Source organism: Crocodylus porosus, unplaced genomic scaffold, assembly GCF_001723895.1.
Source record: "Crocodylus porosus isolate Cpor-Errol unplaced genomic scaffold, CroPor_comp1, whole genome shotgun sequence".
NCBI lineage: Eukaryota > Metazoa > Chordata > Crocodylia > Crocodylidae > Crocodylus > Crocodylus porosus.
Window position 1 is genome coordinate 2990745 of NW_017728944.1, and position 27701 is coordinate 3018445.

A 27701-nucleotide genomic window follows, 5' to 3' on the forward strand; every position below is an offset into this window, starting at 1 on the left:
TGGCAGAAGCTGCTGGTGGCATCGGCAGTGGGGATGGCCTTGTTGGGAGTGGGGCATGTGCCCCCTACCAGTCGCCTATGGATCCACCACTCTAACCTTAAAATACCATTTTATAAGACTTGTTAATACCCTGGGCAAATGAGCTGCAAATAGGATCAGTATACTGGTATGACGGGAGTTTTTAAAAAGGGTGGAAACAAACTGTGTTTTGAGAACAGCCTTATTCTACTTTAATATTATAGCAAGACTCAAATCCTCAGCTAATATAAAGCAGAGTACAACTGATTTTCATGGAACTACGCCAATTTACGTCATTCAAGTCAGCCCAGACTTATGCAAGTTCCTTCCAAAGACTGAGTATGTTATAGTCATGAAAATATCAACAATTATTTCTCAAGCTCATCACAACCTTTATAAATTTAATTAAGTGTAATCCATCTTTGTGAAAATGGCATAAAAATTGACCAGCTTTGGTAAAAACCTGCTTGCTTAACTTTTCTTTCTTAATGCACTAAAATAGCCATCATGGGACCAACGTTTTCCCGAAGGGGCTAGTGACTTCAGGTGCCTCTATGTTCAGAGTACCCACTCTTATTCCCCCCATCTCTATAATATCCAAGATCCTGACGGTCTTCAATGTATTTGTCTCATAAAACACCTGCAAGATAAGGAAGCATGAAACTTGATTTTTGGAAGATAGCTGCTCTAATCTCTTTGAAATGTCTCTAGTTGAACGTCCCAAAATCGAAGCACTTATAGTTGCTATTAAAAGTCTTAGCCACGGTATTTGACATGCTATTAAGAAAGCAAAATGATGCATCCCAGGTTAGTGAGCAAATAATTCTGCATGGCAAGTCCAACTCCTGTAACATTTACCCATCCCAGGCTAGGCCTGGCATCCTGCTTGCTGCATTATGTATACCAGGTCCATTTGCCATATAAAAGAAGTTCCCACGTGATTCCTCATCAAAGATCCTGAAATAAGAACTGTTTCCATCAGAGGCTTCCAGGAATTGAGCAGTGGGTGTAAAACCTTTAGCAGAAACTCTTGATATCAAAGTACATAACAAAAAATATAAATAAGAACTATTGCCAGAATGCAACCAGGTAGCAATAAAATGTTAGGAACCAGCTCAGCGGTATCTCTAGATGGCTGCCAGCTTTGGGTTATACAAAGGTTTCTATCTTCTATGGCTCTGGTAGGAGTTTGCTGACAAAGTCAATGACAAGAGAAGCTGGCTGAACTGTGTCGTACTCTGCGAACAGGTGACAGACATTCTCAGAATCTGTCTGGCTTTTGGCTACAAAACCAAAGATCCTTTGAAAAGAGACAGAGAGAGACAAGAACTCACTATTAGACTGCATTCAGAAATTAATAAGAAAAACTTAAACAAGCCCCAGGCACAGAGAGCACTTCTGACTAACAGTTCCACCTTGGCCCATTCCCCAATCACGTTTGCATGAAAGAAAAACAGTCAGGATTAAGCATTTCTGGCAATAACCTTCCCGACTATGAGAAAAAAAGTTTCTCAAACACAAGGAAAAGCCAGATATAAACTCACGTCCTGAGTTCTGAGCAAACAAGTCAGCGATGCCGGGAAGATTAGGAGAATTCCACTAGGCACTTTCCACGCTGGTTTATTCACTAGTGAAGCCCTAACATCTGGGATGGCTACAGTGCAGGCCTGGCATGGCACCAACAAACTGTCCCAAATTTCTTTTTAATATGAATTTTCCCACCCATTATCAGCTTTTTAAAAACTTAATCTCCTTATTCCCTCTGTTGCCTTTGAAATATGACCTTTCAAATGCCCAATAAAAATATACCACTTTCTTTTTTCCTTGGTTCTTATAGAGCATGGTATGTGTTTCAGGTCTCTTTATAAGGGTCATACCTTGAAGATTTGCAGTATTTTTGCCACCTGAAAAAAAAAAGAAGTGAATAAGATCACAATGGAAAAGATGTTTAACTTATCTCTATGCTTTGAATATACTTATATATTTATATATTTATATTTAGTGAAAAAAATGCTACTTTTAGTGTAGGGGAGGAATGACCTTTTTTTTATAGCATATTTGAAATTTTGACTGATTCCATCTAATTTTAACATTCATTTCAATGCCAACTCCTTTGTTCCATTCAAGCCAGTCTGCCACTCTGTAGTGTTGGACATACTGCACTTATTGTCCAGCTCCAGAAAAAAGCACACTACCACACTATAGGCACTTCCTCACTTAATTGTGCCAATTCACAGAGCAGTTACTTGAAACTTACTTTCTGTTGTCAGGGTCCGTGCTGCAGAAGCTGATGATAGCAAGTGGGTAGTGTCGCCTGAAGAATACCCTGAAGGCAAGGAAAAGGAAGAAGACATAGATTTAAAAGAGGAGGAGTCAGAGCAAATCAGTGGGAGACTATGTTGATGAAATCTAGGGACCTCTGAATAAATAGATCAGGCTATCACTTCCCAAGGGATGGCTTCAAATCTATATCAGCTGAAATTGGTGACGCATAGGGGGTGCATGTGGGTGCACGTGTACTCCCTGAGATCGGCTGTGCACCCCCTGGAAATGCCAGCTGCAAAATCAGAAGTGCTGGTCATTTTGGGCTCGGCTATTGGATGCTGGGGGACTCCCCCCCATCCTGGTCAGCGATTGGCTGCTGAGGTATCCCCTGCCCCCGGTCAGTGATCTGGTGGCCCCGCAGAGGTGGGAGGCACCAGTTGTCCATGTCAGCTGATGAGAGGAACAAATTCAGCCTGGTTCTAGCTCCCATCATTGAAGAGCCACTGTCTTCATAGCAGAATCATGCCCAGTACTCCTAAACATATTACTGGGATCAGGTGCATGCCTGGTGAAAAGCCTTGCTGATGACAGCAGGGATTAGTTTGTCCTGACAGGCCAGTTTACCCTGTGAGTTAGTTATGCAGGTGCAAATCAGCATGGTTGCCATATTGTAATTAAGAAGAGGTTTTGGCCCATCTTTGAGTAGCGACACAGGATTAAAGAAAGTAATAAGCTGCATGTTAAGTTTTCCCTGTGTTTGTTCTTGATGGGACCTAGCCCCAGCGCTGGCCCTGAACATTCATCTGAGGCACCTTCCTACACCTGGCAAAGTCCAATGTCAACATCTTGAGAGGTACATCAAGAAATCACAAATTAGTATCCTTACTTCCTCTGGACATCTGTCAGGGTTATTCCTTGCTCTGTTGCTTTGAAGTGCACAATGGTGGGCATGGGGGGTGTCTCCAGTTCCAGGGTACAGGTAACAGCTTTCTGAATAGCTGGAGCACCAGTGAGTGTCTCCATGCTCACAGAGTTGAGGTACAAGACGTTGCACACTGTAAGACCACAGCACAGAGCCAAGATTAGTACAGAGTAGTGAGCAGGGGTGCTGTTGTTGGTGCCTGCCTGTCTCTCCTGCATTTGTTCAGAGCCCAGTGCTGTGAGGTCCAGGACAGGAGCTCCTAGGTCCTACTGCACAGAACAGGGCCATATGTTTCAGGTGAAACTTTTTCAGTGAAAACTGCAGATTCTGCCAAAAAATGCTTTACAAATTCATCTTTGATTTGTTAATTATTCAGATACAAAAATAATTCTTGAACAAATCAAGTGCGCAATATTGACATTTTCTAAAGAGACATCTTGATCTTTTCTGATTAAAAGTGGCTTAATTTAAAATGTCCTTAAACATTTTTTAATGAAAAAAACCTTGCATTTCTGGTTGACCCCACTTTAGTTTGACTCAAAACTTCTCCCACCCCTCTCGCCTCATAAAGCTTTTCAGTTCACCAGCTTTATTTTATCTCCTAAAAAAATTCTCAGTAAAATTGAAAGATCAGTTCTTTCATGCTGTTTTACCACAGCAATACAAGACATAATACCAGTCTGTGGTTGCTCCTTTGCTTTCACTCAGAGCTTCCATAGCTTAATTCACACAATGGACAGGTGAAAGTCTAAAATCAGATGACATTCAACTCCAGGCATCTAAAAGGTAAACTACGGCAGTACTGCAAACTCCAAGTATTCAAAAATCATGTCCTGATATCATAAGATAGATCTTAAAAATCAGGAGACTTTAAAGCGTGATAAAAAGTTGAGGCTTTTTTATTTCTTCCTGAGGTTTGAGACTATATGAGTCAGGTTTTCTCCTTAGTCATAAGGATTCTGAATTTTCTTTTTTAATGAAAATTCTGATTTTCAGGAAATCCCATGACTCCAGGAGTTGAAGATTTTAAGCAAAACACCAGATATCATGACACTTGTGACAAAACTGTGAGAATAAGCAACACTATCCTATCCTGAGTTTCTAGGTTAGGCCTGCCATTATGATGAGGTCCTACTCCCAGCAGCTGTTTCTCAGCTCCTGCCATGAATTGCGACAGAAACATTGGTATCTGGTGAGATAGGAGGTAAAACACAGGTGGTGGAAGTCCAGAGAGTTGACAGCAGTTGGCAATCCCTCCAGCACACAGTACGAGGCCCAGAAATATGGTTGTTTTTCTGTGCTCACCTGCAGCTTTCTTCAGTGCAGCGAGTACAGATTCTGGAGTGGTATCAGGGCTGCTGTCTCCATCAGCTAGATCTGCGAAAACAACAAATGAGGGCACAAGGCACTCGCTAACAAGCACTTCACTGCTTTGCCATGGCTGAAATTTGCCTCCTGCCAGGAGACCCATAAGGCCCAGGATCTTTTAAAACCTCAAACTGTTCAGCACAATGGTGACTTTAACACCCTATCAATGGGTCATTTTTAAGGATCAAGATATGTTAACCAGCATTACCCTTTCCCAAGCTCTTCTTGGGTACAGCCCATGTCCACTTCCCAGGATCTCACTACTCCTGGCCTTCATCTGTTCTGCTTATTGGTCCCATTTCCTCTGGAAAACTTAATAGGGTTTTGCTCCCTGGAACACTCTGTCCACCACACATGAAGAGGATAAACCCCTTCCCGACCCACACGCTTCAGCAGAACACACTCACTGCTTCTCTGTCAGGGGTGACGTGCCATGGCCATCCCAGTACTATCACTTCAAATGCAGGTTCACACCTAATTTTCTTGCTTTCCTGCAACCAGTCAGGTTCTTTCCTCACCTTTCACCCCAGTGGGACTTACTACTACCATCCATTCAAGCCTCTCTTTCCCCTTAGTCTCCCCTTCTCTTGATCGGATTGACTTTGCAAATGAGTCACATGAGCCCTGCCTTGCAAATAAGTCACTTGCATCCATATGCCAAGGAGGACAGAAGCTCAGTCTCTAAGGAACTGCTTTGGTCGACTAGTCTGCCCAGACGCCTTCCCACCATTTTTTCTGATTCACAAACGTACCTTGTGAAGGTATGATCAGCTTGCTGGGCAAGGAGAGCGGCATGATGGCATGCTGATACACAAAAGCTGACAGACTCCCTGCAGCAGGGAAGGGAGAGAGGTTACAAAACTGCTTTGAGTGAATGAAACCCAGGACTTTAAACTATTATTGAATGCACTCCCAGAGTTTTGAGAACACTCCTACTGACATCAGTGTCAGCAGAGACTGCAGGATCTGCCTAATATCTAGCTTGGGTAACATTGTAAGTGTGTGTGTGTATTCACATACATACATTTATACATATTATCTATATTGTATGTGTAGGTATATGTATATTCTCACAAACATTGTTAACAGCTCTGATTGGCCAGGAGGAAAAATATGTTGGGAGATAATTAGGGATCAAACACCTAGGTGGAAAGCTCGAGGCAGGAACCACTGTATACATCTGTGCGGCACTCAGCCCACTACAGCCTCAAGACACTGCTTTAACAGGCATAATAAAAACAGCCAAAGACACAATCTGCAGGATCATATACTCTTACCAAAATACGGCTCCTCGTTTGCCCCTTTAAGGTGCACTCCCTTGGCGGATGACTCAATGAGGAAGTGCCGGACAAGGTCGCAGTTGTCATCACCTGTAAGCAAAAGGCCAGACAACATTTATCAATACTACAGTGATATGGCTCAAAATATGTTCCACCCTCCCTTCCTCCACATTTTCAGCATGCCACCTGACTGGTGTTTTAGGAGGATTTATTGCAATCGTGTACAATATCGAGTTTGAGTGCACATGCAGGGTAAGGTGGTCGACGTGTTACTTCAGTGGGATGGATGCTATCAGATTACTCAAGGACTTCTGAAAATCCTTTCCAACCACAACTGGGATCCAGCCCTTATGTCCTGTTGAAGCCCTGACTTTGTAGGTACATAGACCTTGCACTGGCTGATCTGAACTCTGGGATCTTTCACTGAGCAAAGCTCCCATTGCTTTTTAGTTCACTTATGAACTGCAGAAGGGAGCTGACAGAGACAAATTCCCCGAGGAAAATCCCGTGTGCTTGAGGGTCATTTCTATACCTGTCCTGCTGCTGGATGGTGATACGAGAACCTTCATTGCCAGTCCAAACGACCCGCGGTATGATGTGCTGTCACGCATAACAAAAGTGCCAGGCTCCTTGTCCTTCAGCAGCTCAATTGCTGTCAAAACACAAGGGGGATTAGACAAGCAAACACGGTGGGCAGCACTTGCCCATTGCTAAACCCTCCCTGGTGGCAGGGAAATGAAAGAGTGGAAAGTCTGTTGTGTGTAAAAGAGCCTTCCCTGCAGTTAAAAGCCACAGGAACAGAGTGGCATTTTGTCTCCCTCTAGTGGCATATCTGCATAGAGAGGCTGAATGAGTGTCTTCTAGTTCACTAAGCTGGAAGTCATGTCCCTTTCTCAGCTACCTTGGGTAGCAGAGCTTCCTGCTTTTAGATGCAGACTTTCTTAATTTCCCTCTTGCATGTGATCTGCCCAGGGGTGTGCCACTGCAGACAAGTGACTGAAGAGGCCCTTGACTTCAGCCAGGACTTGGATTTTGGGACCTGGAACCTAAAGTCAATCCTTTTCAAACAAAAGTTGGCTAAGCTCATTGTCAGAAGGTTTCTTGTCCTTGTCACAAGGGAAGTCATTATTCCCCTCTATTCAGCACTGGTGAGGCCACATCTGGAGTACTGAGCTCAGTTTTGGGCCCCTTACTACAGAAAGGACTTGACAATATTGGAGAGAGACCAGCAGAGGGCAACAAAAATGGTGAGGGGGCTGGGGGGCATGAGTTAGGAGATAAGACTGAGGGAACTGGGCTTATTTAGTCTAGAGAAGAGGAGACTAAGAAGGGACTTAATAGCAGCCTTCAACTACCTGAAAGGAGGTTGAAAGGAGGATGGAGCTAAACTGTTCTCATTGGTGGCAGATGACAGAACAAGGAGCAATGGTCTCAAGTTGCAGCAAGGGAAGTTTAGATTAGATATTAAAAAGAATTTTATCACTAGGAGGGTAGTAAAACACTGGAACAGGTTACCCATGGGGGCTGGGGAAGCTCCATCCTTGGAGGTTTTCAAGACCTGGCTGGACAAAACTTTAGCTGGGATGATCTAGTTGGGGACAGTCCTGCTTTGGGCAGGGGGTTTGACTAGATGACCTCCTGAGGTCCCTTCCAGCCCTGACTTTCTATGAGTCTATGATTCTAAGGTGGAGCACATCCTTCTTGACTCAGTACAGGGAGAATGATGACTCAATGTATTCTTGTGATCCACCCCCTCTAGGCTGATGAGTGAACCTTTTCATTTCCATCCCAGGTGCTTCTATGGGATGGTATGCAGTCAGAAAGTAAGTCAACAGGGGACTTGTGTGATGCAAAAGGCTTCATCTGGCTCACTGCAGCGGTATGAATTCCAAAGAAATCAGCACAGGGCAGGTTTGGTAATGTGCAATTACCTTGCTCTCTGGTAATGCTTGGCTTGAACCAGTATTTTGATGTGTCCATCACAAACTTCATGGTAGGCTGACCGTCTTTGGAGGTACCTACAAGAGATTACACAGTTTCCTCAAGGTGGGCACATGACACTGAACTTTGCCTCTAGAGAGAGGCAGACTTATGGGCTGCAGGTATAAAAGTCCCAGGGATTCTCACCACAGGCATCTCTAATGGGAAAAGAGCCCTAACAAAGACCATTGACTTTTTAAACTAAACTTGGGCTGAATTGTTTATTTAAGCTGTTTAATCGGAACTTCCTCTCTGGTTCTCAGCAAAATTCACTTTCTACTCAATCATCTTCTTGGCAAACCACAGTCAAGATCAGAAAGATAAAAGGCTAACTCCTCAGCTGGGGTAAATCGACAGAGCTCCACAAGAGCCAGAGCTATGCTGATTTACAAAAAATGAAAATCTGACCTGATACCTCCCCTCCTTCTTTCCCATGAGAATCCTGGGTCATGAGTTCCCCCCACTAGATTATTCCAGAGAACAATGGACCTATTATTTACTCTTGAACTTGGAACCTTGTAAACTTGTGATATCTTCAGATGTCCTTCAAAACACACAGGGGGAAAAAACACTTGCATGTTTAGCACCCAAATAAGAGTAAAATTAGAACATGTGGAGCTGTATCTTCAACTGAAGTAAATAAGTCTAGCTACTTCTGATTCAGTGGAACTACCAGGATGACATCATGTGAAATTATGACCTTATTGCTTTAAAGGACATCATATTGACTAGATGTTTTTGAAAGCAACTGTTTTTAGTGACTAGACAATTTCTGCACAAGATTTTCTGCAGCAGGGTGTGTGTGTGTGTTCATTTATAAACCGCATTGGCCATACTTTACATTAGGGTTCCATTTATAAAAGGTCACTTCAAATAACGAGACATGCCAATCAACAGCCAGTCAATTGTTATAGATCAAGGAAAACAACAGGTGAGCCGGTTGCTTATAATCATAGTGCATAGCCAACTCTAGGATCCTGTATAGATGTGCTTAATGCACAAGAGCATCTTGCATAAACTAGTTATGCCTCTGACGTATTAATTATTTCTTAATTATTTATAAATGAAGCCGTAATAAAGAGTGGAATCATAGTCTCCAGTTTTGTCATATGATTTCATTTCCAAATCCTGCATCTGTTCAGGGAACTAGATGATCCTTGTATTCCTTTCAATACTATGATACAAAGCTGGTTCCCTTGTCCTAGATGGCTTCACAAATCACACAGTGGTTACTATACAAGGCAGAGAGACAACTTACTGTCCATGGAGGAGAAGAGGGAAGAGTCAGAAGAGGCGTTTATCAAACTGCTGAGCCCTGAGGTTGGGCTGGAATTGGGTGGAACGGCTTTCTTGGTGGAATCATGATGGCCTTTGGTCAACTTGGGAGAAGACTTGCTGTGCTCCAGACACCCATTTACCAGTAGTATGGGGATATCTGACATGGAATTAATGATTGATGGGGGACAACTGCTGGCCTGCCCTTTCTGGAGCAGGGTGGAAGGGGTGACATTCACTGTTTGTGATTGGTTTCCATTGGGTTGGTAGGAACCTGGACTGAAGCCTTCTCCTAAATGATCCACTTTGACAGTAGGGGAGGCTGAGTACGGGCTGCCGAGGGATCCCACAGACCAGGAGCTATCAGTTGAGAAGTGAGTTTCGGAGTCGTCATTGAGAAGCGAAGGAGTGCTGCTGCAGGAGGAAACAGAGGAGAGGGGGAAATTAGAGGGCTAGCTCTCTAGCCAGCGAGCCATGTAGCAAGCCAACCACAAGACTACAGTAGGGGCATCATGCCTGCTAAGGTCACTCTAAACCAAAAACTTCCTTGAATTTTTTGTGGGGAGGGGGAAAACATCTTGGCACTGGGAAACTTGAAGTAGCTGGCTCCATTTCCTGCCACACTCCTGTTTTCCCTCTCTGCTTCTCCTACCTGAACAGCTCATTGCTGAAGGGCAGGAAGAAAGTAGAAGTGGCTAAATTGGAATTCTACTAGGCCTTACATTTTCCAAGTTGTCATTGCTCATCCAGAACTGGTCAGCTTAATATACAGTACACATAAAATTAAGAAGGTGGAGGAATATCAGTGCCTCTGCTTTGTCTCATTTATTGGGCAACTATGTTACAGACCTGCACACAACATAAAGCTGCATTTACCTTCCAAGCATGTAACTGGTATCCGAACCTGGGCTAGCGGAGAGCTGAGACACTGCGCTGGTTCTCTGCTGACCTCTCCCAGCATGTAAAGTCTTCCGCAAATTGTCAAAGCCTGGAGATGTGGACAGCAGAGAAGTTGGCCCGTAGGAGATGCAGTCCCTCTGACCTCGCTGTGGGATGGAGATGCATTCTGATGCTTTGTTGCTGGTCTTGGAGTAACTCCCTAGGGAAGAGTTGTTTTGGAGAACTGCCCGGGCACTGTCAGACGCAGATGGACTTGAGAAGACAACACTGCCATTTGGGCTGCAGTTGGGTTGGGGTGTCCTTCTTTGGAGCAGGAGGCAATGGCCTTGAGGAGACCTGGAGAGTGGAGTCATGGAAGGGCTCCCTGAACCCTGCACTGATTCGTGACACTTGGCTCTGGTGGGGGTCATTTCAATGTACTTTATGTCTGAAACAAGACAGGTGGAGTTAAGGATAAAAGGTGCTGGGCAGGTTCATTTGCTGATCACAGCATGAGATTTCTCTCCATTTTTATTTTATATTGAGGTTACAGTCTTCAAGACCTGGGAGATTTCAGTGTACAGTACATATTAGCAGGACATGCAGTCACTTAGGCCAAAGTTCCAAAAGCTGTCCTACACCCTCACAACACCTAGAGGCCTTGTCAAGGATCAGGCTCCCGTGGCATTTGCTCATACATAGATATAAGGTGACACAGTCCCTGCCCTGAGGGATGGAGACAAATGAGCAGAGCCAACAGCTGTGATTTCAAAGAACTTGTGCCTGAGGGGACTGTGCAGTCATCCCTTGGCACCACATGCAACAAGCCCTGCAGAAAGGCTTATCTTGCACTGATGCCCAGATGTAGCCTGGACTCTCCTGGAGATTTTGTCTGTGACCGGTTCCAATTCCAAGACTTCAATCTATCATGTGCCTTCTGTCTGACCTTGTGCAGAACACCCCTCTATTTCTGTTGCCTACATGACACCAAAGCAAGAGGTCCTGCAGGACTGGTAAAACAAAAAGGTCTTGAGGAAAGCACTGTTTGTCTGAACTCTGCTTTATGGGAAAGGTTCACAGTGACCTAAACAGGCTTGAGCTGAGACCCTATAAGGTTTGCTTTCTCCACTGATAGCAAGCCCCAGTGGCCCAACCCCAATTCTTGGCAGGCTCTAAGGAAAGATAGGTTATGTACGGTCATCTCTGACACCGCAGAACCTTTTGCAAGCCTGTTGGTACCTGCAGCAAAAGGGCGGCTGCTTCTATTTCTCTTCTGTAACAAGCAACTCTGTTTGTACCTGACTAAAGATAAAGACATCTGGCTACTCCCACATAAGCAATTACATCAGATGCAAGGGGAAAGGGATATGCTTTCTAGATGAAATTCATGCCCCTTACAGCCATTTATGGATCTAAAGCTCACTGGGTGTGGAGGCTGCAGGCCAACTCTACATGCTGGGGTGAATTTTGTCTGTTCTTAGGTGTGGCTGGAGGTTTTTAGCACTGGTAACTGTGCACAGAACTGGTATTGTGCGGTTTGGGGCAGAGCAAGGTGACTGGTTTAAAAATGCCTCCACTTTTCCAGTTAAACAGATTGTGGGCTGAGTATTCTGCTAACAAATGCAGACAGATAATTGCATTTTCCCAATGTGGGCAATTTGATGATAGGAATCATTCCTAGGGCAATTCAAGCATGTGCACTTTACAGTCTGTTTCCTCTTCCTATACTAGTGGTATTTTCCGTTCCAGCAAGGCAGAACCCACTATCCTTCACTTGCCTTCTCTTTCAGAGTTCACGGGACCAAGCTCAGGTGGCTGGTAGGGGGGCATGTGCCCCTCCTGAGATTGGCTCCCAACTCAGCACCACTCAGGACAGGGCAGTTATTTGCCACATGGGTTGGCGGCATGTTGTGGGGGCACTAAGCCGCAGCAGAGAAGCATAGAAGTGGATATGGGGCTTTTGGCCTGGCCCTGGGCCCGCCCACAAATTATGCCCCCACTCCCTCCAGACTTGGAGGCACCAGTCACCCCTGGGATCAGGCAAAAAAGCAGGTACAAATATTGGCCTGTTTGTCCACATGCCTGAAGCGATAAAAGGATTGTTTCTAAGCACACCTTAGACACACCTAGAATTAAAAAAAAAAGTGCCTCCAGGTCTGCACGCTCACACTAAACAGCTCACATGCTCTGAGGGTTAGAGATGAGTTCTGAGATATTAGGTCTCTGGGTTCTAACTCCCTGCTTTTGGGAGCGTTGCAGGGTCTAGTGACTACAGCAGGGAGCGGTGAACCAGGACTCCTCAATTCTGTTTCTATTTCTCATTTCTGTCAGACATCAGTGAACTGCAGCGTACCTTTGCTCAACCACCTGTAAATCAGGAAATAGCTCATGTCTACTGGGATCACAATCTTAATTAGTAAATTCTTGTAACTTGCTCTGAGATCCTCAAGTGAGAGGTACGGGAGAAGTGCCACATACATTGAGACATTTAGCTACTGGATACTGATTTCCAGTGGCTGGATCTCTGTGCCTGCAAGTCATAGGATATTCCAGAGGGGTTCCTTCATTCAGTAATGCCAGCTGATGCCTGTAGCCCACTCCCATTGTACTAAGTGCCAATGTTCAAGGCGATGCTGCGTATTGGATACTGCTTCCACCCTGCAGTGAGCTGTCTCCTCAGACATTTGGGCTGATTCAGACTTTTGAGGGGCAGGTGCCCCAGGAAAACTATAGGGAGTGGTGCAGCCAGTATAACAAGTTACTTCTCCCCAAGAAAGGGCTATTTGTCTCCTATAGTAAAACAGTGTAATGCAGTGGATTTAAATCCCAGACACAAAACCAGCAGGGGAGGAACATTACTCAGATGATTTGGTCACTGAGTTAAGACCTCCTGAAAGGAGACTAGAGAATTTTCCTCAGTGGTTTCTGAACCAGATCTACCAGTTCTGGGTGAGCTGGAAGGCAAGAGGGACATCCCAGCCTTGATTCTTCAAGGATGTAAATGATGGAGGATCCATCAGTTCCCTGGAGAAGTTGTTCCAACAGTTGATTACTCTCCCTGTTAAATATGTGCACCATGTTTCTGTTCTGAATGTAGCTAGCATTCCCTTTCCAGCTGCCAGATCTGGCTATGTCTTTGAGTCCACAAAGGGCCCTCGCTTTTTTTTTTAAAGGCATCTGTAGGATGGAACTTTTTTTTTTGCTGTAGCAATGAGAAAATGCTCTTAAAAAGTCTTGAGTTTCCCTTACACTTAATTTTACACTGATTACCATCTTATAACTCGTGGTTAGTGACTGCATTGCTTTGGGAGGACAGTTAAATTCCAGATAGCCAAGGACTGCGGTAACTGTTTATTGTAAGGAACAACTAGGCCTTGGAGGCATCAAGTTCTATGATTAGTATAAGTGCAAGCCTGTACAAAAGTTACTCATCAGGCATCATCTTGATGCCAAGTTCCTAGGCTAATCACAAGGAGATGCTTGGTTTAATTGGCATGGTGAATCTGTCTACTGTTGAGGAAATAATATTTAGACAAAGCACTTCAGATTCATGACAAACCAGAACCAGCAAAGAGAGCATATACAAACTTTTATTTGTATATAGTAACCCCCAGTCTTGCTTCAGTGCATCATACTAGCTGTGCGGCCCCTGGGTTTCATCAAGGGCTTGAACTGCTTCTACCCTGTCAGTCAGTGCAACTCAGATCTAACAGAGGAACATAGCTGAGTGTGAGATCAACCCCAGCTCCTTTCCACATAGTTATTGCAAGTGGAACAGAGGAGGAGAAAGGGAAATATAAATGGCACTAAGCGACAGGGCTTTAGGAATCCTTTTAGAAGCTTTTAAATAGTTTTTTTCTTAAAAAAAAAAAGATAAAAACCCTCTCTTGCTTCAAAACCTTTTCCAAAACTCTCTGTTTCCCCCTTGTCATAGCTAAAATGCAACCATAATACCATCAGAGTCGATCCTTGCTGAAGCTCAGTAATTAATTAGTTCCAGTGTCAGCTAATCAGTATGTAAAGCTCTTTTAACAAGCCCCTCACTGGATATGGTTTGTCCAGGTCTTCTTCATCTTCAGAAGAAGAGATTGTTGTAACTCTTTTAAGATCCCCTTTAGAGAAATAATTGAATGGTTCTGTGTAAAAAGGTTAACAAAGCCCTTTGCTATTGAAAAGCTCACGTTTATCAGACATGTTTAATCCTTAAATATTTGCTTATGGTCCTCGCTATTTTTCAGCATTGACAAGCAGTAGGAGTGACTGCAAAATGACAGCCCAGTTGCCACAAGTGCTGAAAGCACTGCAGAGCAGAGGGGACCAATCTACTGTTCTCCAAAACAACTATCAGAGATAATTAGCCTGTGTTATGAATTTGTCTTCTATAAAAACAGTGCCTATTATGCAATCTCTCCCTAAGTGGAAGGTTAAAAAGCACATATCATGTTTTCCATTAGACAGGAACAACAACAAAAACCCTCTAGTGTACCCAGGGCCATTGTAGAAACATTTCTCCAGTGCCAATGTGTCCCTAACAGCCTTCAAGCAACATGGTGCAGTTTGTAAGTAACTCTCAGCCCTGAATAGCCCCTGCTCCCCAGTGCTGTTTCTTTAAAAGTGATTTCCAGCAAGAAAATGGACTTGGAACCCAAAAGGGAAAAAGAAAAAACCATAAAAGATGTCATTCTCATAAATTCTCTATTGTTCTTTGGAAGGATGCTAGTGCTTTCCAGTGCATGCAGTTATCTCCACAGGCAGAGTCCATCACCTGGGAGTTTCTTGCAACACCTGAGAGTTTCTTGCGAGCAGCATTATCCTTATTAACTCTCATAAGATAAAGGTAAAGTAAACTGGGTTTTACAGATGGAGAAACTGAGATACAGAAGCCTTATGTACATTAAACTTGTTTTTCTAATAAGGAACAACAACCCTACCTTGTGGCAACACGGTGGGGCAGTCTGCACCAACATGCATAGTGCTCTTACTGAACCTGATCAGAGGGACATGGTGGCCAAACTTTGCTCATCTCCCTGCTGCTAACCAGGGGCAGAGTGGCCAAAAAGGCAGATTTGGATAAGAATAAATAAGAATAAAGCTCCCCCTCTCCCCTTCGTATTCCCACTGCAGCACCTTAACTACACTTGTTAAAGCCCCTCCAACCAGGTCATCATGGCTGCTCACCAGCAATGACTGCAGAACACACAAGTAACACTGATACGTGCTCACATTGCTCTAACCTCTATGTTCACTCACCCAGGCTCATTGCCCCCTGCACGCTACATCTGATCATCTGCCTCCCCTGCTAGCACATCATTAAACCACACACCTGCTGTGGCTCTGACTTTAGTTCACTGTACTTCATCCATTCACCTTTTCCTCCCTTCAATCCATGCTTCTCATGAACAAAGGTTGACTGGGGCTCATATGCCTTTCGTTTGGCCAACAGAGCAGGAGAACAGTGTTTCATTATACACCTCTGAAATTCCATCATTTGGTAGCTCCTGGACTGTGGGACCCAGAGCCAGATTTTCAAAGGCATTTTTAGGTCCCTACATACCTTTAAAAACTCAGCCCCCAGTGAATAGCTGAGAGTAATGGATACTAGGCAAATTATGGATTAACTGGTGCATAGTAACCACCTAAATGGCTTGGAGACAGAAATACAAATGGAAGAAAAAGCCTGGTCACATCCTTAAGATGAGACATATACAGCAGCTGGGCACAGCATAGATTCTGAATGAGCAGAAGACAATTAGTTGTGTGTTACGAGTTAAAACATTCAGATCACCCTAGTGGTCATAGTGAGAGGGCTTTTGCAATGCTTTGTTTATGTTCTAAAACTGAGATCACCTTTAGTATATTTGTAATGAAGGTGTTTTGCCAGGCTAGGTATGATGGCAGACAGGATCCTTTACAAAGCATGCAGAAATAACCTTTCTACAGTTAACTAGGCCTTGTAAAACAGGTTGAAAATTTAGAGAAGAGAAAGGCAGTAGACAGGTAAGAACATTATCTTGGGGTTTGGGACACCTGAGTCCAGTCCTTACTATGCCACAAGCTCCCATGATGACCTCAGACAGGTCACTTAGTCCTGCTGTGCCTCAGCTGCCCATTTATAATGGGGATGACTGCATTTCCCTACATCACAGGGGAGCTACAAAGAGAAAAACATTGCGGCTTGAGGCTTCCATATACTAAGTATACATACTTCAGTGAGATAGAAAGCTCACCAGCTCAGAGACAAGTGCCTGCCCCTTCCTCCCAATCAATGATATGACAGACAAGTAATGTCTCACATACAGAACAACACAGGTTGTACCCAGGTAATATTTATGACTTATTTGCATTGATGCCCCAATTTAAGGACTTAAGCAATGCTTGGTTCTTGGGTTGGCACATTGCAAAGGGCTGAATTTCCAGGGCTTGCAACTGGCACAAGCCATACATTAAGACAATGATGGACTCTGCTTCTGCTCCTTTATGAGCAGCCTTTGAGCTTGCTCAGCATTGGGTCCATTGCACTTTGATGAACTTTGTCTTACCTAATGCTTCTGATTCTTGTTGTTTGGTAACAGACTTGTTGCTGAGAGCACTGGCTTGGACAGCATCCTTCTTGCCATTGACTGCCTGGAATGCAAGTGGCTGAAAGGTAGGATCAATCTCTAAGATCAGTTGGTTCAGGCTTTCTATTGACACATCCAGGGTAGGAGATACTGGACTGGCTTCGGGATTTGCATCAGTTTCATCATCTCTTTTTGACTGATGGGCAAGGCTGGGTCTTTCCATAAAGATGACCTGATGCTCTTTCCCTTGAGCTTGGGAGGTCATGTGTTTAAACACTGCATTAGAGTTAGTACCATGGAGTCCCCCTTTTGGATGCAGATAAGTTTTGGTTGGGGTCATTGTGGGTTGGCCAACCCAGCCCTCTGTTGAATAATAGGAGCATTTTGCAGATCTGGTAGGGCAGCAAGGGCACCCGGCTGGGTGTAAGCTTTGGCTTTCTTCCTGTGATGTCACACATATTGTCTGTCCAACCTGTAACACATGATTTGTTAGAACCTGAGACATTGTTTTGTTTTTCTGCCTTCAGACTTGGTCTCCAAGAGTTCTCCTTGTTGTCCTTTAAGTGGATTTTTAAAGGTATGTGCCTTTGACTTTCAAGGACAACAAACTTGTGGGGCCACTCTCTCAAGTGGGAGGCACTCCAATGGAATCTAAAGAATGCAAATAAAGGAATGGTTAGAGACGAGGAACAAATGGACCAGGAATGCACTTCAGCAGAACCCTGTGAAATTAAATTTGAAAGGGAAAAGCAATCATGCTGCATTTTTTTTACATGTGATGCTGCCTGCAAGTTACAAATCTTAGAATGTCTTTAGGCGGGTTGTAGGTTACTCCTCATTGCAAAAGTTTTTTGGCATTCAATTGCCTCTTCTCTTACCCCAATAAACTGCTAAATTCTCTCAGCTCCATTTGAGCTGTAACTTTGGTTTCCAAAAAAGAACCAGAGTCATGTCAAAGAAGACAGTGATAGACAACTTACCCTGAACAATGCAACTAAGTCTTGTGAGAAACTGGAAGGATTGAGCTGATTGCTAGCATAGTGATTTTTCATGTGGGACTGAACTGTCTTCAACCTATGTTACTTTACTGCTTCAGAATGTACCAAGCCCAAGACACTAACCAATATGGCTACATATTAGCCTGAAGCAATGTTTTTGGAACCTGACGTGTTAAATATTGAATACGAGTCCAAATCAAACACACCTGGGTGGGGGGTGCAGAAATTGGAGGATCACTACTTGAACAATCCCCTCTCCACAACACAGACTGCCTTGAAGTTTCTGGGTATTATTCACATGGATGCAAAGTCTCATGACATTGCCTGGAAACAATAGTAATCCTGCTGTGTTTCTTTTCTTAGTTTTGGAAACAAGTTAAATTTCTAACAACTTACAACATCCCTCACATTCTGCTTGCACAAACACAGCAGATAACTGCCATGAAATAAAATACATAAGCATCAAACATCTTGTGGGAAATTACCCATTAAAATCATACTTCTATACAGGTGAAAAAGTAAGTTCAGCTTCATTCTTCATGTTCCAATCCAATGTCTCACAAAATCCAGGAGCTAACATTAGGTGTTCAACAAAATAATACATGAATGAGTTCATTATATCTTTGTTGGAAGGCCTTTATGAGAAATGGGCCAGGATCTACATCTCAGATCTGGACCCTGCCCAGAACTTTGGGAAAGTTTAGACCTAGATAATAGATTTGTAATCTTTGTAGATGTATATGAGATGACTTGCCATCTTGGCTGTAATTGGAAGAGACCTCCAGAGCTGAAGCATCAGAAGAATGACTAAGTTCTGTAGCTGGAAGCTATAACACTTTCATATCCTGTGTGGATCAGACTGTGTAATACACCCTGAACACTGGATTATATGTGTTGTTTTAATAAAAAACTGTCCAACCTTGCTTCACCCAAGAATGCATTCATTTACATGAATTTACTTGGCTATCTTAGATTTTATTAACTATGGAGTCAAAGAATTAGAAAAGCCACATGTTGACTGTAGACAGAGTTTATAACACGAGGTTTGGGTGGAGGAGCAAAAGTATTAAGGCTGGCTTGGTACGTCATGTCTGGTAAGCAATGACTAATTGCCTTGTAGGCTTTGCAATCTATTAGTGAGATGACAGACATACCTTGAAAACAGCCAGCATTTACCCTCTACAAAATTATATAATCTTAAAGCAAACATACACCTTCAAGACTCACCTTCAAGACTCACTGTATCAGAGACACCCTGGAATAAGAAAAACTAACCTTGACTTGTGAATAATAGCAAACACTCAACTGTTGTCTATTAGCCACTCATGCAGTTCTGCGGCAGTCAGGCTATAAGATCATGAATTGCATCCATTTCATTTCCAAAAGGGCCAGTTTTAATATGGAATGAAAAATGAATAAATATTTTAAGTTCATTTAGCTACTTTACAACCAGGGACCCTACTGCGTTTCTTGTAGCTATTGTGCAGCCATGAAAATAAAATATAATATAAAGCTGGCAGGCAGGGAAGCCAGTAATAAAAGGTTCGGGAGCTATGTTTAATCCTTTGACAGGAAATGTGCTGCAAAAAAGGGAAATCACCATTGAGACAGCAGCTATTATGCCTGTAATTGGAAATTAGATGGGCACATGGTGCCTCTGAACTGTAACGAACACTGATTTATGCTACAAATAGGGGGAAGATGCAGACTCTGCCTTTTCCAGTTGTTACTGTTAAATGTTCAAATCTAGCTCACGTTGCTTGGAGCAGGTTGTGTTTATCAAAAACACAGCCTGTTCCATCACTAATATGCCATGGGCTCTGGTCTAATTACAGCATTGGGAGCGGTTCCTTATTAGTGATATTTTTAAAAAAAAAAAGCCACTAGGAAGCTGTTTTGAGGAATAAAAAGAGGAAAGAGTCTGTCTAGGTGTGATACTTCATATGACCCCCCACCCTTGCACTGTGGTTCCTTCTGTCTCACAGCCATTAACAAATTCATCCCCACAACAGTCTGGGTGTGGGGAACACCCATTCTACACCTCACTGACTTGCTTGAGGTCATATAGGGAGTCTATGGCAAAAACCCCAGTATATTCAAATCTACTATGTCCTAATCCACTACTCTGACCACTGCACCACAATTTCTTTAGCAGCAGGCAAGTGCTGTAGGTGCTGTAAGGTAGTGTTAAATGAACAACTAGTGGTAACTTCCTGACAAATGATTTCATTTTAAATTATACTCCTGTGCTCATCAGCAGGTCATGGCCTGACTTGCAAGACGGCAAAAGCTGTAATACTTTCATTCCATTTCCCAAAAGGCCAGCAACGCAGGCATCCTTATCTATCTGCTCTGTGGACAAACAGCTTCCCTCTCCCTCCCCGCCGCAACAAGCCCCTTTGTGGTCCGACAATGCTTAACACAGTTGTGCTCAGAAGGATACTATGATACAGCAGTATCATAGTATAACATCATTATACTATGTTAACATCGTTTCAGACTCAAATGGGAGGGGAACAAGGAAAAGAATTGAAACTAGATTCTCTTCTTTGGGAGGACTGGCTAGCTCAGATCCGCATCAGCAAAAAAAGAGGTGCTTCTTAAATTAAAGTAGGTATGCAGGAATATGCACTACCCATAGAACATGGTTAGGATGGGTGTTGCAAATTTTCACATATCTAGTATTCCCAGAGGATTTTCTACCTTTTTTTGTATCTTTAGCGCTACATCTATTTTTAATGTAACTGGAATCTACTTCGTGTCTCTTCCTCCTTTCCAGTTAAAGATGGAGATCATGCCAGACTAATCATCAAGAATTTCAGCCTATAAATTAGGGACTGGTCAACTGGAGGCTTCAGAGAAGGAGAAAGATCTGGGGAGATCAGCAGATCACAGGGTAGTTATATCAGCCAACAGCCTGATGCAGCTATGAAAAAAAAAGGCAAATGCAATCCTAGGATGTATTCTATCAGGTATTTCCCAATAAAGACAGGGAAGTATTAATACCATTTTATGAGGATCTGGTAAGACTTCACATGGAATAGTGTGTATGGTTCTGGTCACCCATGTTCATGAAAAATGAATTTGAACTGCATTGGGTACAGAGAAGGGCAACTAGGTTGATCAGAGGAATGGAAAAATTAGAAGAGCTTGGCTTGTTTAATGTAGCAACTTAAAGATGGATAGGACTGCTTTGGATAAATACGTAAGGGAAGCAAACACTGGAGGGGGAAAAGTGCTATTTAGTCCAAACCACAATGTCAGCACAAGAACAAATGGGTATAAACTAGCTGTGAATAAACTAAGAATGTAAGAGTATAAAATGGGAGGGAAGGGTAGGAGGAGGTTTCTCACCTTCAGAGCTACGAGGTTCTGGAACAGACGTGCATAAGGAGCTATGGGCAAAAACCTGACTAGTCTGAAGATGAAATGTGCCAAGGGTATGAATGGGACTCTGTGGTGATGTTACCTATGATAGCGGGGACTGGAATCATTGATCTAGGAGGTCCTTATCCCCATTCCAGATCCCTTGTCCCTAGCCTCTGCCAACTAAGAAGCCCAACACAGTGAACACAGCTTCTAATTGCTGTGCAATGTGATGCCCTTGAATGGGAGTGGAAATTGCATGTCAGGACCTCCAGCCATTGCTGCCTAAATTAAAAAAGTTTACTTCTGGCAGCTCAAAGCTAGGAATAAACGGAGATCTCTGTTTGGTCCAGTCACCAGACAGGCACAAATAATGTCACTAAATTGCAGTAGCAGCTGCCATGTTGAGTTCAGTGCAGCTGTAGCCTTGGTCAGAGGAGGTGTGCACTGTTGTGTGCTTGCTCCCAAACAAACACAAGTCCCCTTTTCATTCTTTGACATTCTGCTGATTCCCCTAACACAGGGGTAGGCAATTATTTTGGGCGGAGGTCCGCTTACTGAGTTTCGGCAAGCCATCGAGGGCCTCATGACAGGCAGCCAGGGGCAGATAACTATTAATTTTCTCAATTTTTTAGGAGCCCCCTGGGCCAGGTAGAATGGCCTGGAGGGCCACATCTGGCCCGCAGGCCGCATTTTGCCCACCTCTGGCCTAACACAACAGCATGGTGCTCATAATGGTGCTCAGCCATATGTCACCATGTAGCTAAGCAATTGCTCCCCCTTCCCCATGGCCTTCAACTTTAAAGCTTGCTTTGTTGCAACGAAGACATGGTCATTTCACCCTTATTCTAATGGAAGACCCAAAACAGTAAAACCCAGATAGTTTTCAGCTGCGGAGTCTGTCTTATTTCTCTGTAAATGAGTGCCCTCAAGCACCTTTGAGGACAGGCCCGTTAAACCTCCACTGGCCCGAAAGCGGTGGACAAATCTTGAGATTCCCCAGTTCCCCAGAAGGCTGCAGAACTGATTATGCTCCCCTTAATCATCAAGAGGACAATTCTTTGACTTGCTCAGATTACCAGGGTGTGTCAATGAGGTAGAGAAAAAGGGGTTGCTATGGTTATGCTGGCTATGTTTTGATTGCAGAATGTGCAACAGCAGTATCAAGTAACAAACTATTAATATTCCTCCAGCTATTATGGAGGAAGCAGCCTCAAGAGGTAGCCGGCTGATGTCAGCAAAGGGACAAAAAGCTGCTTCCCTGAAGCTCTCACAACATGATCATCGTGTGTGGGTCTGGGGGTGTGCCTATCTGTATCTACCCTCTCTCCTCAATTGCTGACAATAAGGATGAGTAAACATTCAGGAGCAGCAAGGGATTTTTTTCAGAAACAGCAGACAGCTTTGCTAGCTCTCACCAGTTTAAACAGGAGTCTCTTATTTGGCCATTTTCCTAAAGCCTCTAGCCTCTGGATGCATGCGACTACAACAGAATCTCAGCTTTCATTTAATTTTCCAGCCCTTGTGGTTGCCAAGAAAAGCTTGTTAACATAATCCCTCAAATTTTCAAAAACCAGAAGGCAGAGAAGATCCTCCCACAAAAATAACCCTAAACTATTTGAATTAAAATCCTTGAAATTTTAGCAAATGTCAGGAATTTGATCTTGACTCACGAGTTTTGCACGCTTGGGGTTAGCAATGCTCAAATTGCTGTTATTTCTCTCTCTGCCCAGTGCAAACCTCCCTTCTTCCACCAGTGAGGATGGATTCATCCTATTATATGGACATCTCTTGCCATCATACTTCAACTAAACCCATTATAAACCTTGGCACAGCTGCGTTGTGCACACTTGAGTGCTCTGCCTGGAACTCAGCAGGTGGTGGCTGTTCCCTCATCTGTTCCTAGGACAAAATTTAAAGTGGGTTTAAGTTTTCAGGCCCTGCACTACCATTCACCAATTGGGGGGAAAACAGCTGAAAACTCTGGAAAAAATGTGAGTCCTCTGAATGGGATGCCAGTCCAAATAACAGATTAGATTTGATCTCAGATTTGTCTGAAAGAGGTCACCTGACTTGGGGGCTTTCCATCCCAAACATACAGTCAGGCACGTTAGATATGGGTCTTGTTTTTCTCTCTGTGCCACTGACCTGCTGAGAGACTTTGGCAGGTTGCATCCCCTTTCTGTGCCTCAGTTTCCTACTTGTAAAGTAGGAACAGTAGTACCACTATATTCCCAAACGAAGGTCATCTCTGGGGGAGTGGTGTTCTTTCATAGGAAGCATCTGATTTGAAGAACATGGGACTGAAAGGGACCTCTGGGTCATGGAGTCCAGTCACCTGCTACCCTGCAACACCAACGTCACCTTGTTTCTTTTATACAGCTCTGCATTACAACTTGTTCGGTGTTAGATGATGCCAGTGTTAAGGCAACGGCTCCTTACCAGCTACAGGATAGGGGCTTGGGCCTTTAAGGTAGCTCTACCTGACCTTTAAAACACTTGGGGCTGGATCTCATATGGAGTTGAGCATCCTTCTTTCCCACTGAAGTCACTGAGATCTTGGTGGTGTGGAGTTCATGTCCTCCCTGGATTGGTCCCACATACTTTTCTCTCAGATTCTGCCCTCCCGCACCACAACTCGTTTTTCCTTGGGGGCCAGGTCCCAGGAAGCCCCGTCTAGAGACTGCAATCTTGCAAAAGCACCACACAGAGTGCAGGGTCCTCTGACCTGGGCTTGTCATGGACTGTTCATAGCACTGCTGTGAAAGTTTACCAGGGAAGGGGGGAGCACTTCTAATTTATAAATATCTGACTGTGGAAACAATCCCTGGTGACTAGTGCAGTGGGTCCCTGGAACGGTGGATTCTGTTCCTAACTCAGCATTGTTGTATGATCTGGTGTGAGTCTTTTCTTCTCTCTGGGCCTGTATCCCATCCCACATTTTGTCTGTCTGTTCTATTTAGACTGTTAGCTCTCCCAGGCTTGTATAGTGCCCAACAGCATGTTCACAACTGGGACTTCTAGGTGCTACCATAACATAAAGGTTAAATCCTGAAGCCATGTTACTAAAGCAAGATCCTCAGTCCCCAACCACCCCCTCCTTTCTATTTTAACAGCTTCTCTCTAGATGGGCTTGCCATACCTGAATCCTGATGTATAGTTCATCCTTGCTGACTTTCAGTGGCTTAATGAAGAGGTTGCAATCTTACCTTAGCCTGACTAACACGCGATTCATTTTCCTCCTGAGTCCCATAGAATGCATCGCCTACAGCTAGTTAGATTTCTCGCTACAGTGTTATATTTCTATTGTCCTAACTTTCAACACTTTGTCACAATAAAAGGCTGCCACTGAAGAAGGGAAGGGAGGAGAGGGAGAAACCCCTCACTGTTTCATTTCTGCAGGCTAAGCAGATTTCATTGGGGGTGGATTAAGCATTTTACAGCACTGATGCAAGTATGCAAGCCATGTGCATCCCAGAAAGGCTAAACACGCTGTATGAACCCTGACCGAACAGGGAAAATTACAACTACTTTAAAGCATAAAGCTAAAAAACAGCCATTCCTTGGCCCTCACAATAAATATAAAGCCTTGTAATTTCAAACAGAGCATACAACACCTCTTCTCACCCAGAGTAAATACTGTTGGATTCTTTGCCAGCTTGTTGCATTGATCAGAGAAGAACCACCATGTCCTGGCTTATTTGATGTCTCTGTGGGATATATGGTATTTTCTCAGGAAAAATAAAATGAAATTAATCACTAGCCAAAACCAAGCAGCACAGGAAGGAGGAATATGATGGAAGAGGGGGGAAAAGAGAGACCAAATTGTAAGTTTACAGAAGACAAGTTTAAGAGGAAGAGAGAATTCAAAAAGAGGAAGAGAGAATTCAAAAAGACTTCTAAGATGAAGGAAAATGCATGAATGATACTTGAAATAGATTCTGGTGCAACCAAAGCAGGTACCTGGGCTGTAAGTTGACCGGTCCTTCCTGCTGTCACGGCTCCTGCTCCTTTAAGATTCGTGCTTTTTATGAAATAAGCCCAGGGGAGAATGTATGCAGGGACTCAACTCTGTGGGTGCCTTTGTTTTAATACTAGCCCACTCCCACCCACAGGGCTGAGCTTGTAGGAACCATGCCTGCCCACCCCCATTCCACATTGCAAGGTGTGGCACAGTCTAGGTATGATGCAAGAGGGAAGGTCCAAAGACTGTAAGTAGAGGGAGGAGCTGAACACAGCTGGCAGCAGATCAGATCCTGTCCAAAATGCATACCTAGGTAGTTGCACAGGAAATGAATGAGGACAGAGAATTCAGAGAGTGACATGCTCCTCATTGAGCAGCTCAGAGCTGCAAAAGATTGTGTCCCTACCATACTAGCACCAACCTCGAAAAGTGGCAGTATGCCCCTGCACCATGATAATATTATCACAACCAGACACTAGTAATAACTCCTGGAGGAGTTACAAAACATTTTGAGATCTTTAGTAGGAAAAATCCACATGGGCAAAATACTGTATTAATTACTGTTATTGTAATCAAGAGGTTAATGACACCAAACCTAGGAAATAATATTTTAAAAAACTAAATCCTGCTGGCATTTCACAACTTGCCATATGTTGCCCCTCAAAGTGACTGAGAACTTCCTGGGGACAGCAAAGATAGAACTCAATTCTTGTTCCAAAAGTCAAGTACTGTACTGAATTCTACAGGGCACTCTCTGTTAGGTGGTCAGCAGCATAAGACTTATGACACACAAGTGATCAGTACTGATCCCTTCCCACCTTGAAACATTCAATGATATTTTTTCTTCCTGGGGCTTTTCAGGATCAGCAAGGGGCAGATTAGCTGCACTGGGATAAGTAGATGCACAGGGAACTCCGCTGCAATTGCTAGTGGGACACAGAGAAAGGTCTTTTATAAAGTAAGTACCAAATATCATTTAAACTGCAAGTGGGTGGCAAAGCTCAAAGATCAGGATCCTCAGGTGGTGTGTGTTGATGTACCTCCACTGGAATTGGCTGAAGAGCTGACATTATGGCTTTCTGGGTTCCAGAGCTGCACTGTATCATCCTGTTGGGACAAGACTATTAGTACTGAGTGGGATATACACAGGCAAAAAGTAGCATCCCTGGAGGCTGACCTTCTGCCATACATACAGATCATTGGCGGTGATGTGGGGGAGGTGGGGGACACAGTGCAGCAGCAATGACTCAGACCTGCTTTTGAATGTAGTTTTTAAACTGAGATTTTAAAAGAAGTAGAGAGTCTGGAAAAGGCTACAACTAACTTTGCTCCCCAGGATGCACATCTTTAATTCCTTTTTTTGCCAACTCCTCTATCCTGGGCATGTCTACATATGCATTTGACCTGGCCTGTGTTTACACTGGTATAAGCTACTCTGGTGTAAGTGCTTTTGGGCAGGGATCTACACATTTGGGGATTAGGGAGCAGAATTGCTGCTCTTTGCACCAAGTTTCCTGCAGCCCTGCAATGGGCCCCTGTTGCCACTGGGACCTCCCCACTTAGCACACAGAGCCTCACTCCCACAATTAACAGAGCCTCTCCATCAACCAACCCACTCACCAACAATAAAAAACCTTCCCTGTGCAAACTTTTTACAACAATGTCCTTTTTGGGCCATCCTGGGGTGGGGTGGAGGGCATAGGGTAGGGGTGCCTAGGGGGAAAAGCCCAGGGGCAGGCAGCCAGCACCCTGGCCTCTGGCAGTTCTCCTGCAGGTCCTGATGCCGCAGTGAGTGTGGCAAGTGCAGGCGGCTCCCCCTCTGGCAGGTAGAGTCTAGGCCCAGCAGGGCCAGTGTGCGGTCCTGGTGCTGCTGCAGGCAGCTCTGGTTCCGTGCCCATGTGGAGCCAGGGCAAGTGGCAGGACGGGGCCCAGGTGGGGTGGCAGGGTAGCTGTGTGGCGGAGCATCTGGGGCATGGCCAGGGAATCCTGGCAGCTGGACCTGCAGGACCTCCTCCCAGGCCTAGGAGGGGGCCTACTGTAGGGTGATGGGTGTCTGCCAGGGAGCGTGCAGGGTTAGTCGGGGGCTGGGCAGTGGGTGGCATGAACGTGACCACCAGGGCCAGAATGATGTCCAGGAACTGACAGTTGTCATCTGTGACCTGCACTGGCCAGCCCAGGATGGCATTCTGTTCCTGCAGCACCTGGAGCCGCTTGCACTTGAGGGCCAGGGGCTCAGCCCAGAACTAGTGGTCCACCTGCTCCCATGCCTTCTTGGTCCAGTCCCCCACCTCCTCGCACCAGTCCTATGCATCCTTGTGGGCAACTTTTTCCACCCACCAGGCCCATGAGACCTCCAGCCAGTCCTGCAATGTTGTCACTGTCTGCTCCATGATGAAGGTCCTGTCCTGGGTCTCCTTCTGGTGGAGCCGGTGCATCCACAGGGACTGGATGTGGGAGGCAGCGACCCTGAGGCCACATCCCAGTTTCCAGGAGCAGCCTCTCCCCTGTGTGCAGCTGCAGGTCCTGTAGAGCCATGAGACAGAAGTTGTTTGTGAGAGTTCACAACATTCCTGAGATAAAATGCTCTGTTGCTCTGTACCAGAGACTGTGTGCTGCCCTGTCTCACATCAGGGGTTGGGTGTGCATGGGTGCCCAGGGACCGTAATAAGTCAGGCTGACATGCTGAGGCCCAGGCAGTCACTGACTGAACCCCCCATCCCCACTCGCTCCCCAGGGGCCGGTGGGCCACTGGGTGCTGGCCGCAGGCAGCCTGCCTCCCCCACACTGTTCCCAGGGCAGGCTCCTGGAAGCAACTGCTGCTGCAGC

General features: G+C 44.6%; 1 protein-coding gene across 3 annotated transcripts; it reads right to left on the minus strand.

Moving 5' to 3' along the window:
• TNS4 (tensin 4) lies at positions 1-27429 on the minus strand. Of its 3 annotated transcripts, XM_019550358.1 has the most exons (14): positions 27213-27429; positions 25842-25982; positions 16527-17198; positions 9985-10435; positions 9092-9522; positions 7785-7871; positions 6386-6505; positions 5851-5943; positions 5326-5403; positions 4511-4582; positions 3170-3338; positions 2276-2344; positions 1896-1922; positions 1-1318 (listed from the first exon to the last, which is right to left on the minus strand). In XM_019550358.1, exons 3-14 carry the CDS (start codon positions 17050-17052, stop codon positions 1189-1191), a joined length of 2253 nt encoding a protein of 750 aa, XP_019405903.1. In that variant the 5' UTR covers positions 17053-17198; positions 25842-25982; positions 27213-27429; the 3' UTR covers positions 1-1188. The 3 variants fall into 3 exon arrangements, with proteins under 3 accessions (XP_019405903.1, XP_019405904.1, XP_019405902.1); XM_019550359.1 differs by lacking the exon at positions 27213-27429 and having other exon boundaries at positions 25842-26568; XM_019550357.1 differs by lacking the exons at positions 25842-25982; positions 27213-27429 and adding an exon at positions 24875-25292.
• Positions 27430-27701: the final 272 nt, after the last annotated feature.